This window comes from Bemisia tabaci, chromosome 2 (assembly GCF_918797505.1).
Source record: "Bemisia tabaci chromosome 2, PGI_BMITA_v3".
Lineage (NCBI taxonomy): Eukaryota > Metazoa > Arthropoda > Insecta > Hemiptera > Aleyrodidae > Bemisia > Bemisia tabaci.
In genome coordinates this window covers 47,932,744-47,948,432 of record NC_092794.1, presented here as the reverse complement: position 1 = coordinate 47,948,432, position 15,689 = coordinate 47,932,744, and the positions used below count along the sequence as shown (strand labels likewise).

The 15,689-nt window shown below is 35.6% G+C and overlaps 1 protein-coding gene across 7 annotated transcripts in view; it reads right to left on the bottom strand.

Annotated features, from left to right (window-relative positions):
• Window positions 1-1,868: 1,868 nt before the first annotated feature.
• Window positions 1,869-15,689, bottom strand: part of AMPdeam (AMP deaminase) — a 53,573-nt gene continuing 39,752 nt past the window's right edge. For all 7 annotated transcript variants that reach the window (XM_019061593.2, XM_019061595.2, XM_019061597.2 and 4 more), the window contains 8 exons: window positions 12,453-12,584; window positions 11,119-11,282; window positions 9,870-9,996; window positions 9,094-9,263; window positions 8,394-8,514; window positions 5,779-5,952; window positions 4,879-4,989; window positions 1,869-4,160 (listed from right to left, as the gene is read on the bottom strand). In XM_019061593.2, coding sequence (XP_018917138.1) covers window positions 3,978-4,160; window positions 4,879-4,989; window positions 5,779-5,952; window positions 8,394-8,514; window positions 9,094-9,263; window positions 9,870-9,996; window positions 11,119-11,282; window positions 12,453-12,584 — 1,182 coding nt within the window. In that variant the 3' untranslated portion in view covers window positions 1,869-3,977. The remainder of the gene's footprint in view (window positions 4,161-4,878; window positions 4,990-5,778; window positions 5,953-8,393; window positions 8,515-9,093; window positions 9,264-9,869; window positions 9,997-11,118; window positions 11,283-12,452; window positions 12,585-15,689) is intronic.

The window sequence follows — 15,689 nt, the reverse complement described above, 5'->3', positions numbered from 1 at the left end:
TTGCACAATATGCTAATAAAGTTTCGGTAATTCCCAGGACAGGCTAGCTAAAACCAAATCACAGTGTGCGCTGTCCAGTAAGGACAATGGAGTGAGAGAAAGAAGAAGAAACTGATTTGGACAGTGAACAGAAAAGACTTGTGGAATCTGAGATAAGACTGTCGCTCGGACGCAGATCGGTTTTCCTGTTCACAAGATTTGATTTACACGCACCTGACCAACCCCAACTGTACTCGAGTACTGCACTACCTTCATTTAAGCAAGGAATTATTGAAAATTCTCCTACGATTTTGTGCGTAAATGGTGCCTTGTAGAAAGTTGTCGCAATGATGACTTTTGATCAGCAACTGCAGACAAATTTAAAACGATAAAAAACTAAAAACCGGTCGTCGTGCACATCTCCATAAGGAGTGTATGTCCTTTAATCATGTAAATTCATCTTTAGAAAAAATCAATAATTAATTATAAATACATGTAGGTTTATCTTCCCTTAAATATAAGCATCAGTTTCAAAGAAAACATCAATGGGAATACATATGATCACTTATCAGAAAGATTCACGTTTTCTGCAAATTACCCATTTTGATGAACTGTGAAATAAATAGTACTTTGACTACATACACATATACCCATTCCTTATGATGTTATTCGCTCGAGATGATTCATCCCAGTCCCTGGCATGGTCGAACTAGCGTAGTATGTATGGCATCCATAAGTATAAAATCTTGGCAGATTTTGAATTTTTAGTTCTGGAAGCAAGATTATTTTTGGAAGAGAAACTCTCCTCTCATTTCTCTAATTTTTGAAAAATTACTGATTTATTTTTTCGGTTCCACTGTCAATGGAAGCATTTTTGAACCAGTCTATGTTGGGAGCTAAGAAATCAAAGAAAGAACAATTAATTTTTTTCTGGGGAACTCAGCTTTAAGTGAACTTCCAGTTTTTGGGTAAAGATTATGCAAAAACTGGATTATTTTTTAGAAAACAAAAATCAATTCTTTAGATCATACAAAATCCAACAATTCGATTTGCTCTTGAATTAAATTTAACGATGGCTTAAGTCTGCAATCACATATTTTGTTTGCGGTGTGTGGAAATATCAGCCTCTATGTTATTTTTTTAAAGGAGAACAATTTGACATTATTCCTTGAAGTTTTTGCAAAATTTTCTTCGCACAGAGAAGAAAAATGACGGCAATTTTAAAGAATTGCCGATGAATAGTTTTCCGTTTTTAAAATAAAGTATGACAGGAAGTCTGCGACGTCGCAAACCAAGTTATGTAATTGCCGACTTACACCGTCGGTAAGTTAAGCACATAGAGTCGTAATGTAGATTGGAGAGTTGGTGCCACTTTTAAATATTTTCCAGGTCCCGAAATCCTAGACTTCTGTGTCACGCTGTAACACCTAGCTGATGTAAACAAAGAGGATAGGAATTACTATGTATTCTACATCGCCATTTTGGATCGAAAATGACTCCAAAAAATGGCCAAAGCTCGGTGCACACCGAGCTGGGAACTCGTCGACCAGAACATGGCACCAGCTCTCCTATCTACATCACAACTCTATGTACTCTATGGTTAAGCAGGATTTTAGAAATCAGTCACCAACTCACTTCTCATACTTTTAGAAGTATGACATTGGATGGACGACAAGCATCTGATACTTTGTTCAATAAGTGAAGAGGTTTTTCTCTTTCCGTAGAATTTGACTTCATGAACATGTTACGTTTGAACATAGGCTGATTCAACGGTCAACGTGTTGAACAGAATCTGATTCAGTTTGGTCAACATGTTGAACATAGTCTGATTCAATTCGGTCAACTTATAGGAATGAATTCATTGACTATAAAAGCTACAAAAAAATGTATCCGAGTAGAAAAAGATGTTAATATTTTAATGGTAAAGTTATTGGCACAAAACAAGATAGTGAAACCATGAGTAGACATGTGAATTAAGAATGAAGGAAGGGGATCAATTTTACGAATTGACACAATTCATCATGCAAACTTTACAAAGGAAATAAAAGAAAAAACAATATATATTGTACTAAAAATCACAATTAAAAGTAAGATAGAATAGAATTTTCACTCAAAGGTCCAAGGATACAAACCACTTCAGTGATTTAAAAGCGCACTCATGGAAAAAAAAATGTGGAACGTTAACGATTAACGATCACGAGTAACACCTAAATAGTTTCTAACTTCATTATATGATCTTGGTAACAAGAAACTGAGTCAAATAAAAAGGGACTTAGGTAAATTGGCAATTTTTTATTTCTCTTGCTAATTACTTCATAATGCTTCCTAGAACTTTGGATAAAAATCTCAAGCAACAAATGTAAAAGAGAATGTAATAAGCAGTTGAAATGAGCCATGTCTGAGGTAGGCAAAGGCGCCAATGCCATCTTGTTTCATCTTTTTGCTTTTAGATGAGGGAATAATCAAGAATTAAGACAATTTTTTATAATTCAACGAGTTATTCCACTTGAGAGAAAGATTCAAATAATAAGTCAGGCGGTCGGTTTTTATTGGTACTAAAGGACTTTTTCTTTGATGAAATTCTTTCTGAACTTCAACTGCAGCTTTCCTGATTTTGCAAGTCCCCATTCTTGAACTTTCAAAAGCTCCCAGGAAGATCATTATGGAAATTTTAGGATGCTCACTGTAGCAAGCAATAAAAAATATTCTCACTATGCCATGATACAATTATCTTTTTAGGAGATTTTTGTGAGAAATAATACTTACTGCAGTCTGACAAGATTTAGAATTTTTTTTTATTTTACTTATTACCTTAAGTACCTTAAACTTCAATTCCCTCACTAATATTATGAGGATATTCTTAACTTGCATGACAGGCACCATTCCTTACAACACGGACTTAGATGATCTACTAACGACACACCAGATCCAAAGCTAATCTTTAGAACTCTCCAGCAGTTAAGGGATTACCTTTAAAAATTCAATCTGACATCATTTCAATTGATTCCTGTTAAACAGTTCACTGAAAAATTAGCTTAATTCTGGAAAAATTTGTTTTCATACAGGTGTATAAAATTCTTACAGGCTAAAAAGAAATCATTTTGGAACAAAATAGTTTCAAAAACGTTTAAAACTATAAATGCCATTATAAGTCAAGGATTTCAATAACTACATAAGAAACAATATTTTGTAGATTCTGGAGCAAATTAACACAAAAATAGGCAGATGTTCAATTTATTTGTAATAAATTCTGCCAGTTTTACATACTCAATTGAGGGATGCATTATAAAGCAATTGAGTTAAACATTCAACATGGTTGCTTAGCTGAAAGACGAACAAATTACCTAATTTTTATGAGATAGGGCTATCTATCTTAGAAGGGACCTCGTTGTCAAAAAATCAACATTAAGATATTGGCAACATTATTCATAGCAGTATTTGACAAGCAATCTGGCACATTGAGTAGAAATTTGTTTTTGTAGTTGTAAGGTTCGCATTTTATAATTTTGAGGTAAAGCTTAACAAAGTTTCAATCTGTCATATGTACGGTTTAAAATTATTGTTAGATTAAAATGCAACTTTGAGCCCTCTGTTGGCAAAAAGTTGAGCTGAATTGCTCTCAACTTATAATTAGGAAAAGTCTTTCCCGCCGAAAATTCAATTTGACAAAAACTACTTTGCCTGAAATTTTTACTAGCGCATAAAACCAAGGTCCCTTCTCCTGTGGATGGTTAAAAATACATGTCATGAGATGATTCTCTAAAAATCGTTATCACCAAAGGATACATAAAAATGATCATTTAAGGTACATTGTAAAGTTTTTCTACTTCGATTAAAAAATGACTGAGGCTGAAAATTGGTCACAATGAAAAGAGAGAAGAGGAGGACAAACCAAGAAAAAATTACATTATGAGGCTGAGTGCTGTTCATGATTTGAAAGATCAGAAGAGCTCATTAACATGGTCTCTTCCCATAAAGTTTCGAGAGCAGATAATTTTCTATGATTTACTTTCACGCTGATTACTAATTTTTTGTGAGGCTTCTTTAAAAATGTTGGATAGTTCTTCAATCAAAGTCTCTGCTCGGTAAGACACCCTAATGTCTGGGACATTTGTGCGGGAAATGTCGTTGCCGGCAACACCCTCTTTTGTGTAGTTGGGGCCCAACCAATATTGCTTCATCTGTAAATCACAATAACAGGTACATTAATTAACTGTGAATAGCTATGATATGGCCCACCCAATATTGCTTCACCTGTAAATCACGATAAAAGGTACATTAATAAACTGTGGATAACTATAGTATGGTGATCTCGCTTGGCCGAAGATTCTCTACCTATTTCCTCTTTATAGATCCTTCAAAATCACGTTCATTCAAACGATTGGGTTGATTTCTTTAAAATTCTTTGGCTTAACTAGCATTATCATGTCCTCTAATTTCAAGCATTCGAAGTTTCAAAGAGATGATATGGACAGATTTTTGAGAAATTCACATCGCAAAATGCATGCTTGATTTAATCAGTCTTCTCCAATAATTCTGGAATGTGATACTTGAGTAGTCAATTTTCTGATTGTCTGATTACTTCTATGCAATTGGTCTGCATTGGTCTTGCATTTTCAGGGTCACTTCACCACTAAATTGTTCCAACTTGGTCACTAATTTGGCTCGGACTAAAATTTTTCACAATACTTTTCAGAAAACCAACAGAGAGAAAGGCAAATTTTTTTATCCAGAATTAACATTCAGGTCTCAGAGCATCTAACTTGGAGAGCCTCTACAATAGTTTATTGTGCTTTTTAGTTTGGACAAGAAAGTTGAACTTTCACCAGGTTTAATCTTCGATGAGAAAAAGTCATTATCTGCATATACAAAGCAAGCTTCAAACGAACAAAAACTTACTCTATGTGGGAATCCACTCATCAGCACACTGTTTCTGGCCAGTTCACACATGTCACAAGAGCTCAATTTCCACACTTGTGCAGCAATACTGTATTCCTCCATCAAAGGTTCCTGAGATGAAACAATAATGAGAGTTAGTAAATTGAGGCTAGTGGCACTTGTAAGCACTACTGTCGATTTAAAAATGATTAAATGACATCCTTAGAGGAAATACAATGGAAGAACTAGCATACAGAGGTATCTTAATTTCTCAGAATTGAGGGGTTAAAGACTGCTGGTATTCAAATTATGAGAATTTCAACAGTTTTCATGATAATTTTATTCTGCATAGCACACCTTTATAACTTTATTTTCATTGTTTTCCCGATTCATTAACTGAAATGGTATTTCATTCAATTTATCGGTGAGACTGGTTTTTTCATGGAATTTTTTCTGCACTTCATATTATCTTATTTTTTATGATCTACCTAAAATAAATTTGGGAATAAATATGCACTGAGAGGTTTCATTTAAAATGAAATTGCATCATTCAGAGCTAAGATCATTGCATTACTTTAGGAACAATATATGATTGTAATATGTTGAATGCCAGTTTGACCCTAACAGTAACTGCTGTTAATTCCTCTTCCTGGTCAATACAGTGGTGCATGCTGAGATTTTTTTCATCTTTGTCTCATAAACAATGGATACATTTGCTCACCAGTTGTTTCAAGAGCATCACTGAGGCGCTAAAAAAACAAAGCAGAAGAAACCAAAGAATGCACCCTCACATCAGATGAGGTCACCTAACCTGTAACAGCATTGCTGTGAGAGGTGTATGTTATGAGGTACTGAATCTGAAAGTTTTTGTCACCTGATGGCACTATGCTATCGAACAGCGATTGTAAAAATCAAACTCACCTTTGTGAAATGGAATTGCAGTGGATCATCCGTTGAAAGACTGACACAAAGACCACGGGATAAATATTCGGGAAGCGGATTTCGATGATAGTTCAGGAACAGAGAGTTGTTACTCAGAGGTGACATAGCGATACCGATTTGAGCCAGATAATATAAGTATTGAAGTACAGGTACCTAAACAGATACATACATGAATTCATAAAAAACAAGGCAAATTTATAGAGCAGAAAGACTACAGACTTTTGAACTCCCCCCCCCCCCCCAAAAAAAAAACTACTGACTAATCCATGACATTATACTGCCTTTTTTCTGACTGTAAAACCCTTCCTGCTCATGTAAGAGCTTATCTTTTCTTTTTTTGACCCTCTCAAAATCTGAAATATGGTTTATCTGCAAACATATACTCATAACAGTATTCACAGTACTTGCGGTAGTCTTTTGAAAGGCTTATTCTAGGGGCCGTCCAAAAATTAGGCAGGGCACTTGATTGGCTCTTTCTCTTGCACAGTACCTGTAAGACAACTCCAACTCCCTCTCTTTTACAAACTGCGTGCATCCGCACTGCTCCTGAGTTAGTAAAAAGTCATGAAAGAAAATGTCCAGAACAAGGAAACCAACTTACATTACCAGGTCTGTTAGATAAGAAACCAGATTTTGGTGATAACTAGAGATGGGCTGGGTATCCGGCGATTATCCCGATCGCCGGCTCCGGCCGGATATGATTTTCGCGGGTATCTGTATCCAGCCGGATAATTGCGATATTCGGTTTTTGGACCTGCCGGATAGTGCTTTTAAAACCGTGAAAATTTCGATAAATTTTTGGTGATATTTTGGCATATTTCGGCGCTTTTTGAGTAGTCATTGTGATTGTTTAACTTGTTATCATCGTAATTAAGGACATTCCCTGCACATATACTCGATTGCGATGTGACCCTTAGTTCCGAAAGTCCGCGTGTTTCACTTTCAAAGACGAAGATGCAGGTGGAAGATAAAAAAAAAACAATGGCACCAACATGTGCATTAGTTCCCTGTTGGTAACGTTTTTAGTCCGAGGGTAACTCAGCAATTATTATAATGTCGCAGTACACAGCAGCTTGTTATAGCAGTATCAAAGCGCTGTTTTCCACTTACATCTTGTTTAGGCACACTTCTAATAATATCTCTCTCACTGCACATCAGATTCATCTGGCCCATCACACCATGAAGCCAATTAAAGCCATGCTGCTTATCTGCCAGGTCTTTTTTTTTGGATTTGTTTTAGCGGACCGACTCATAGCGTATCATTGAAAAATATGGAGGTTGCCGGAGCGAAGGCACATACATTGTGTGTGACAGTCTTGATGGTGTAATACACAGTGTGCCTCTTGTCCCGAGTGCAAAATCGGGAGATTTTTCTCACGCAAAAAAGCACAATCCGGATCCAGTTTTATCTGGTTCCAGCCGGATACCTTGGCGAATTATCCGACATCCGGATCCGTTGACGCAGAAAATCTATTTTGGCCCAACTCTAGTGACAACTAGCCCACCGTGCGTCCAAATCAGGTTTTCTTGTACTTTCCCAAACGCTACATTCACAAATTTGAAAAAACTTAATTAGCTTTGTTGGTACATGGCTTGAAGTACGGCAACATCATGGGTGTTAAGCAATTTCCATGTTTGACCGAACTTTTTGCTCATTTTTCAGTCTTGCACTAACTTTTTCAACTCACATGGATGATTGGAATTTCGTCTTCATATCGCCACACACCTAAGTTTTGGAACCGGAAATTACCGTATCCAAAAATGTAGAATCATTGTTAGAACGTTCAAGACGCTCAAGGGATTTGACTTTCGGTTGGATTTTTGTTGAACGGACAACAATCACAGGACAAGTTTAGCTGAAACTCGATGCATGTCTAAATACTCTATCAAAATTGTGTGTGCAGAGCCCTTAGACATATCATACTGCTCTGAGAGCTCAAAACAACCATTTCCGAGCACTTTTGCCCGCACTTCTTTCACGTGGCAAATGTCAGTTGCTGTTGATGGTCGATTCCCGTGTTCCTTATCTGCGACGGACGCCTGACCAGTTTTGAACCGTTTAGACCACTCAAAACGTTGAGAACAACTCATATAATGATCTTAGTACTTTACTTAGCATACCAGAAGTTTTGATACAAGGTTTACTGAGTTTAAAACAAAATTTAATGTTAAACCTTTGCTATATCAGTGATCGTATGATAAAAACCACAGAAGGCAACTGACTTACTCGTATTCAAGGTGATATAGAATGAACACTGATCAAAATAAACAAAATCTGTGAATCTAGCGTTCTTCAGTATGTTATCAGCTATAAGGAAAGTCCAAAGAAACCTAATTTAGACGCAAAGTGAGCTAGTTATCACCAAAATTCTGTTTCTTATGTAACAGACCACGTATTCTGCATAATGTTAACATGAAAATGAAATTCAGAAAATTATTTGTACTTTTATTAATATCTAAAAAAATTGGCATTTTTCAAATTTTTCAGCTCAAAGAAATGTATTTCGAATGTGTGTGTCCAGAAAATTTGTAAAAAAATCAGAAATGACAAGTCTCACAAAATTCCCTTACTTCAAATTAGTTAACGAACATACCTTACGTAGAAGCAATCCATGAGAAATATTCTCTGCTAGCAGATAACCACAGACTAAATGTTGTACGGGCCCTGCTTCACCGCAGTGAGGCCTTAAAACGAATGTATTTAAACCTTGTTCTCTGTAGAAAAATGAACAAATCAGTTAAAAAACTAACAAAATTGAACAAAAATAATGTTTCGCTACTGTAGAAGTTTGTTGGCCAACCAAGTAATTAACTGAACGGGTCGGTAACACGGACCTAATTTTTTAAATTCATTTTCTAGAAGTATAGAGTGTACTAAGCTTTGAGGAATTTTTTCAATTTTTTTAAACTCTTTAGACAACAAAGAAACATTCTTTGAAAAATACCAAGAATGGGACCTATTTGAGATGAAATTTTTGGCAGGCACTGATGATGTAACTAGGCAGAGGAAATGACCTTTGCTGCTTAGCTCTACTCATCTTCAAACATTGCCTGTCTAAATCAACTTGACTATTTTCTTTTGATTGGTCGGATTTTTATTAGCTTTATCTCCCCTTAGAAATGATTTATTTAACTTTTTACTGAGGTTTGTGGTAAATTTAAGCTGGAGCTTACTATCAAGGAAACCTGAAGAGAAGAACTTTAACTTGCATCCACAACTATTAACACAAGGCCCCAATGAAAGAGAGAAAAATTTAGATAAAAACGCGACAGTATGATAAAGATGGCACTAACTTTCTGAAGTGATTTAAAATAGTGAGATTGGCATATATATAGTACTGATAATATGCATAGGATGGATTTTCATCATCAGTCCAGTTTTCTGGGGTTGGTACATCTGCAGCTCGGTCGAACAGTGGGTTTTCTGGTTTGCTTTCATCATCAACTGAATCAAAACCAATAACCTGCATCAAAAGGAAAAACAGAATAAACACAAGCGCAAAATCACTTGGACTGTAAAAGTCAACTAACTTGAAATTGGATAGTTAAAGACAAAACCCGAACCTAAAATACTTATAGGTATCTATTGAATCAAATATTAATCAAACCTATTTTTAATCTATTGGTCTATCTATCTATTAATTGAGTATTATTTCATTTGTGTCATTAATAAGTGTGTACAACATCCAACTATGCAGTGCTCCAGCTGTGTATCTGAGTGTTAGTAGATATAAACCAAGTTTTCCCTCGACGCTTTCAAATTTCCAGCAAAAAATTCGAAAGTAACAAATAAAACACAAGAGCAAACAAAAAAAAAATACACATGCCTTCCTTGAAAATTGAATTAAGAAATCTTCACAGTAAGTATTTCGCAGGGAATTATCCCAAGAAAATAAGCATTTGGATACTTAGTTTCTAGTCTTATCCAGAGATTAATTGTTAGAAAATCATTCAATTTGATTCAAACGAAATTTTCAAGAGAACCATACTAAAACCTATGTAAAAAGGAGGTAAGTTATTGAGATAAGATTAAGGATGAAGTACACTAAATAAGAAAGAGAGAGACTTACGTATTGCAGAAACATATGCAGCTCTGGATGACTTCGAGGGTTATTGGTGACTTCGAAAAGAGGTAAGAAAACATTGTTCAAAAATTCTTGGAAATTGGAGAGTAATTTGTTAGATTTGAACACATCACTGGAAAGTAATAAATGAAAGGGAAAATTATGAGGGGTATTAACTTTGTTCCTTTTATTTATTTTCCCTCCCTCTTTGATTGCAAATTGAAAGCGCTTTAAGACAGCTTGCCGGGCTGTACAACAGGCAGCCTGACGTGCAACTTCGCAAGCTTTCTAGCCAAAGACAAAGAGAGACCACTGGTCTCTTGGCGGAAGGTAGGAACTGTTGCTTTCGAGAATTCGACCTTTCCTTATGGAAAACTGTACGAGAGCAACATCCACATTGTAGGTAAGTCAACGGTTGAATGTTGGAGTCCCAAAAGTAAAAGCTTCCACCATTGCCGACACAGCAATGGAGTCTCTCTTTGTCTCTGCTTTTGGCAAACGCTCTCTACAGTGAAGATGTGAGGATAGAGAGCTCTTCGGTGAAGGGCTTGTCAAGCAACCCGCAGCAGCTTGGCATGCCGTCAGAACGCGCCTTTGTCTTTCCTGAACTGCAGGAGAGATTGATACAGTTTCTCTCTAAGACACATAATAATGTCTTCGGAGAAACTGGTATTTTTAACACGCTCACAGCCATAGTGTTTTAGCACTTATTTTCTGCAGGGCATTGGAAACCAAGATAAGGACTTCTTTAAAAATCGGACATCAGTCGCTGGCAAATTATCCGAAAAAAACTACAGAGGCCCCCTATGTCAGGCATTCAGCGGTGTTCCAAGTTCCTCATGAGTACCGGAAGATAGCTCGCTCTGTGTAGCTCAGCTACTGTAGGAAAATTGGCCTTACAAGTGCTGGTCAATTCGTTACTTAGTAGACAACAATGTAAATTTTTCATGATCCAAAAAAGGTTCTTCTCTGAACAGCTTCTCTCTCAAGTGTAAGGATGAACGTGGTTTATGAATATTTTGACACTGATAAAACTTACCATCAGACATACTCATTATTACTCGATATTTGCATTGTTTATTGACTATGAGCCAAAGATTTCAGGCTGACTCTCTGAGATATCCTCAAATACAGGCTGTGATGAGACTTAAAATAAACCATGCAATCAGCGCGGCTATCAAAAATTTAATTTCTACACAAGTAATAATACTATCTACTGCAGCAACTTTTTAGAAAATTAATGTTTAATGCTTACAACAATCTTGGTATTTGAATGAGCCAGCGAATGTTATCAGAGTATACATTGTAAGTGATTGCCCATCTAGCTAATTTGTCCCACTCTTCACTATTCTTTCCATAAATAGATAATCTCAGTTCTGCATTTTGGTATTTACTTTCCTCTAAATCAAAAGCAACTTCCTGGGAAAAAAAAACATCAGCACATTAATTCTCAGAAAAAATCTAAAGTACTTAAAAACCCAGAAGAACCTCTTTAAAAAATCAGAGATAGGTAACTTGGCAAGTTTGTTTTTGTTTTCTATCTAACTAAACTACTGAATGTTAAAAACAAATGCATTTAATGAATTAACAGCTCTAGAGAAAGTATGTTAGTGATTGCAGACTTTTTTTCGTTGCAGGACATGTGGCAAATATTGTAGTTTCAAGCATAACACATTTAAAAATGAAAAGTGCTTGCATGAAAAAATGACCTGTTCCCTTCTCAAAAGGTTATTACGTTATTCTTGGCTTTTGAATCTAAAAATAATCTTCATTTTTTCCCAATGCGCGCCAGTTTTTCAGAAAATGTAATATTTTCCAGGTAAGTTTGATATGAGGGGAAAATTCAGTTTTCTGCAGAGAAAACCAAACTTTAGAAAATCGGTACTCTTCAAATGCGAATTCTTCTAATCATTAATGCTTTGATCCAGCAATGTCCTGCTAATTGCAACTGCCCAACTCATTTATTTGGGAGTTATAAGAAATTTCTTGCATGCGGAGAGATCGTTGGCATGGAAAACAGCATTTACATTTTTAATTCAAAGTAAAGTATTTCAAGAGGAGAAAAATGTCAATTTATGTTCTAAAAAGTATTAAAAATCAAGAATATTTAATGAATTCCTGCAAACAGAGCATACTTTCAATACCATGAAAAGCTTTGAACATTTAACTGCTGAGGAGATTTCAAAAAATTTAAACATTATTAACTACCTACCAACAAAACCTCATGGAAGAAGCTCAAGCAGAGCACCCTGAGCACATGTTGAAGAAAAATATGGCCAGAATAAAATTGAAACTTTGGTGTTAGAAAATCGGCCACAGATAGCAACAATAAAAAATTGAAACTTTTTTACAGGGACCTTCTAATTTTTTCCAATCTGTGCTATTTAGGATACCTTGTGGCTTTGATAGATGCAATACGCTTTCATCACTGAAAATTTACTCGCTTATATGAAGGTCAATGCATTAGACAGGTAAATTGCCTTGCTGGCAAGTTGCAAAGACAAGTTAAACAAGCGACAGCAGCTAGTGGAGTACAAAATTAGACCTGAGCAATAGAAGAGGTTATGAAAGTAATGAAACAAAAATCACCTTAATGATACGTGCGAAATATTTGCCATTCAAATAATTATCAGTCTTCAGGAAAACCTCACGCAGTCTACTTTCACCAATTGGGTTGTACTTGGAATTAAATTTATCAAACCGATGGAAAGTATTTCGATCCTGAAAGAAAAATAATACAAACAAGGGTAAATATAGTACTTTCTTTTATAAAATTTTAGGAAACAAGCAAGTTTAAAACAATTTAAGGAACAGTTCATCTTCTAGCTATTTACTTGCTAAGTTGGCTTTATGTACTAGCTAAATTGGACTTTGTAATACTTCCAGAGACCTTACCATGGCATATCTGAAATAAAAATTAGTGGTCTATAACTAGAAGTAGACTTACTGGGTAAATTAGTTACATTATGGTCGGCAAGAGTGCAATTTATCATAATTTTAAGAAGAAAGGAGGGTCAGTAGGAAACGTGTGATACCTGTTGACTTGTTCATTCTGAAAATTTTGGATTCTTGCTTGCCTCATACTCTCTTGCTAAAAATAGCACTGCTATTTTTCTCTCTTCTCTCTCTTTTGTAACGGGAATAAAACTCGAATACAGAATTCCGATATTCATTGAATTATCTGAGAATGTTCAAAGAAAATATAGATGTCCACAATGAATTCATGGACCATCATCAGAATATTTTTGGAAAATCTGAAATGCCTTAAGAATTTGGATATTCTAGGATTACTTAAAATAACAAGTTTTCCTGATTTCTGGTATCATTTGGGCTGACAGGAACTGATTAAATGTTTATGAAAGTACCACTGAACGTTATAAACCACATTAACTTAGGATCAAAATTGCTGAAAATACAATCTCGCGATCCTGAGATCAATTTTCGAGCATCTGGCCCAAAACCCACGGAAAGGGAGATGTATCTTTCAAAGTTGTATCACATGCTGCACTTATTGAAGTAGATTTACTTGTAAAACGCAGTAAAGTTACTTAAGCAAAGGGTAACCCCAGATAAGCATGCCCAAATACTCCTCCTTGTAGAGTTTTGTTTAACTATTTGAAGTCATCATAGGGATTCTAAAACTAAAGTTTAGGGGATTTCGGCCTCCTGACTCAATACATTTAACCCTCAGGCCCCTAATTCGAGTCTTATTTGGCCAATTTTAAAAAATTGATAGTATAAAAATTTTACAAATTTTCTTCCAGACTAAAATATAGTCCAATGACCTTGAATTTTTATTTTTCAAAGAAATTACACTATCTACTGTGAATTAAGAAGTATTTTTTTGAGCTCTCAAAAACAAACGCGAGATACAAGGGTGTAGAAAATGTATGGGCATGTAGAAATGTGGAAAGGAACCGAATCAGTGGAAATGTCCTAAGAATGTGAAACATGAGAAAAAATATTAAGGCTCCAAATTTTTGCAGGCACCATAATGCTTCAATTTTCCTATTTTTGCCTTTTGTGTGAGAAAGAACTTTCTAATGTGTCCGAGTGGAGAACAGAGCGGAACAGAAAGCGGAGGCATGATGCAGAAATCGTGAGTGATTCCAAAAATTGTCTTACTGAGGACACTCTGCCACAATTATCGCTCACTTTACCTTCCCTTCTATGCAGGAGCTGATTTTTCAACTCACTCTCTTCCCCTTGTCTATTTGTGATTAAAAACAGTCCTGAAAGCTTTTGGCAAGAAAAGAGGAGAAAATGGGAAAATAAGTTCTCTTTTGCAATAGGAGAAAAATTCTATGGAAAGCTGGTGGAAAAAATGTGGACAGCCAGTGAGCAGGCGAGTTGAAATGTGGAGATTACGGAGATTCTGAATCCCTGGTAAGCTAGGAAATAAATAGTAAAAAGAAAGGCTTAGAAAGAGGCCTTAATTCCACGATTAGTTTCAGAATCCTTTTGATGGTTTTAGATGGTTGCAATGAAAATTTGTGAGGAGGGGCATTTTGGAATTTTTTTTCAGAGTGAAATTAGGGCACTGATATGCCAATGACTGGAGTTGTAATATGAGCTAAACCGCTTGTAAAAGAATCCTATTAGTTACTATTATATCAAATAAAACCAAAAAATAATGATAAAAACTATTTTCAAATTTTTGAAAAAAAAAAAAAGAGAAAATGCAGCATACGGATTAAAATATAGTAAAACAGTTAGTTTCAAGAATGAACAAATAAATGGTTAGCACTTCCCAGTCAGAACTCTAGCAGCAGGAATTAAAAAGGAGAATAATAAATTCAGGGAATAGACCATAACAGCAGCAAATAAAGCTGGAAGGGTTGTGACTAACTTCTCTGTTTTGAGACATCGCAAGAAAACTGCACTGCAGTCCCTCTGCTTCCAAAAGGATTTAAAAATTATTGAACTGGTGCAACTTGTGTTAGACAATTGACAGCACTTATACCGAACTTTTCCTAACACATAAAACCCCTTCCAAGCATATTACAAGTGTAAAAAGCCTCAATGTTTTTGCCTCTTTTACCAAGATTTTCAAATGAAATTTACTCATCGCAAGTTTAATGTCACGTGAAGTAAAATGCAACAGGCAGTATCTCCCATACAATAAGAAAAATGAAATTTCCTCCAGATCTAGGAGATGAAAATTGCCCTCCTTTGATGACAGGACTGGAACACACTTTTCGTGACACCTTAAGCGTGTAAAGAAGAAGCATTCAGAGAGCATGAAGAGAGGCTTATTAAGGATTGAAACTCAGTTAAGGGAAAGCGCATAACGGTATCAAGTGACCAACAATTTTCTCTGCTTTCTATCACAGAGCAAACTTAAAAATTCTATTTATTTCTTAATTTTCCTAAAGCTCTATGGGACATTTCAAAATCAGCCCCGACTCAAAAAGATTTTCCTCAGCAAAAACAAATCTTTTTAAATAATTTGTACTGTCCCCACGTTTTGGATTTTTGACTGCTACATAAACACTGTTGAACTGAGAAGCAAGTTGTCATTAGTCATTCAGAAGTCTAAGGGGAAGAATATTAGTGATAGGTCTAAAGACATACAGAAATTAGGAAAGGAAGAAAGTAGAGAGTAGAGAGGGAGAAATGATACGAGAAAGTACATAAAGGAGGGAAATCCATTCAGTAAGATCTTGCCGAGTCAAGCGATGCTCAAGAAAACGTCTGATGATTATAAAAAAATAAAAAACTAAAGGCTGTGAACACATGTGCAGATCAAGTAAGATGTAGGGTCAAGTAAGTGCAATCTGAAGTAAATCTGGTATGTAGTTTCCAAGATCAAAAGTACGAAAAAAA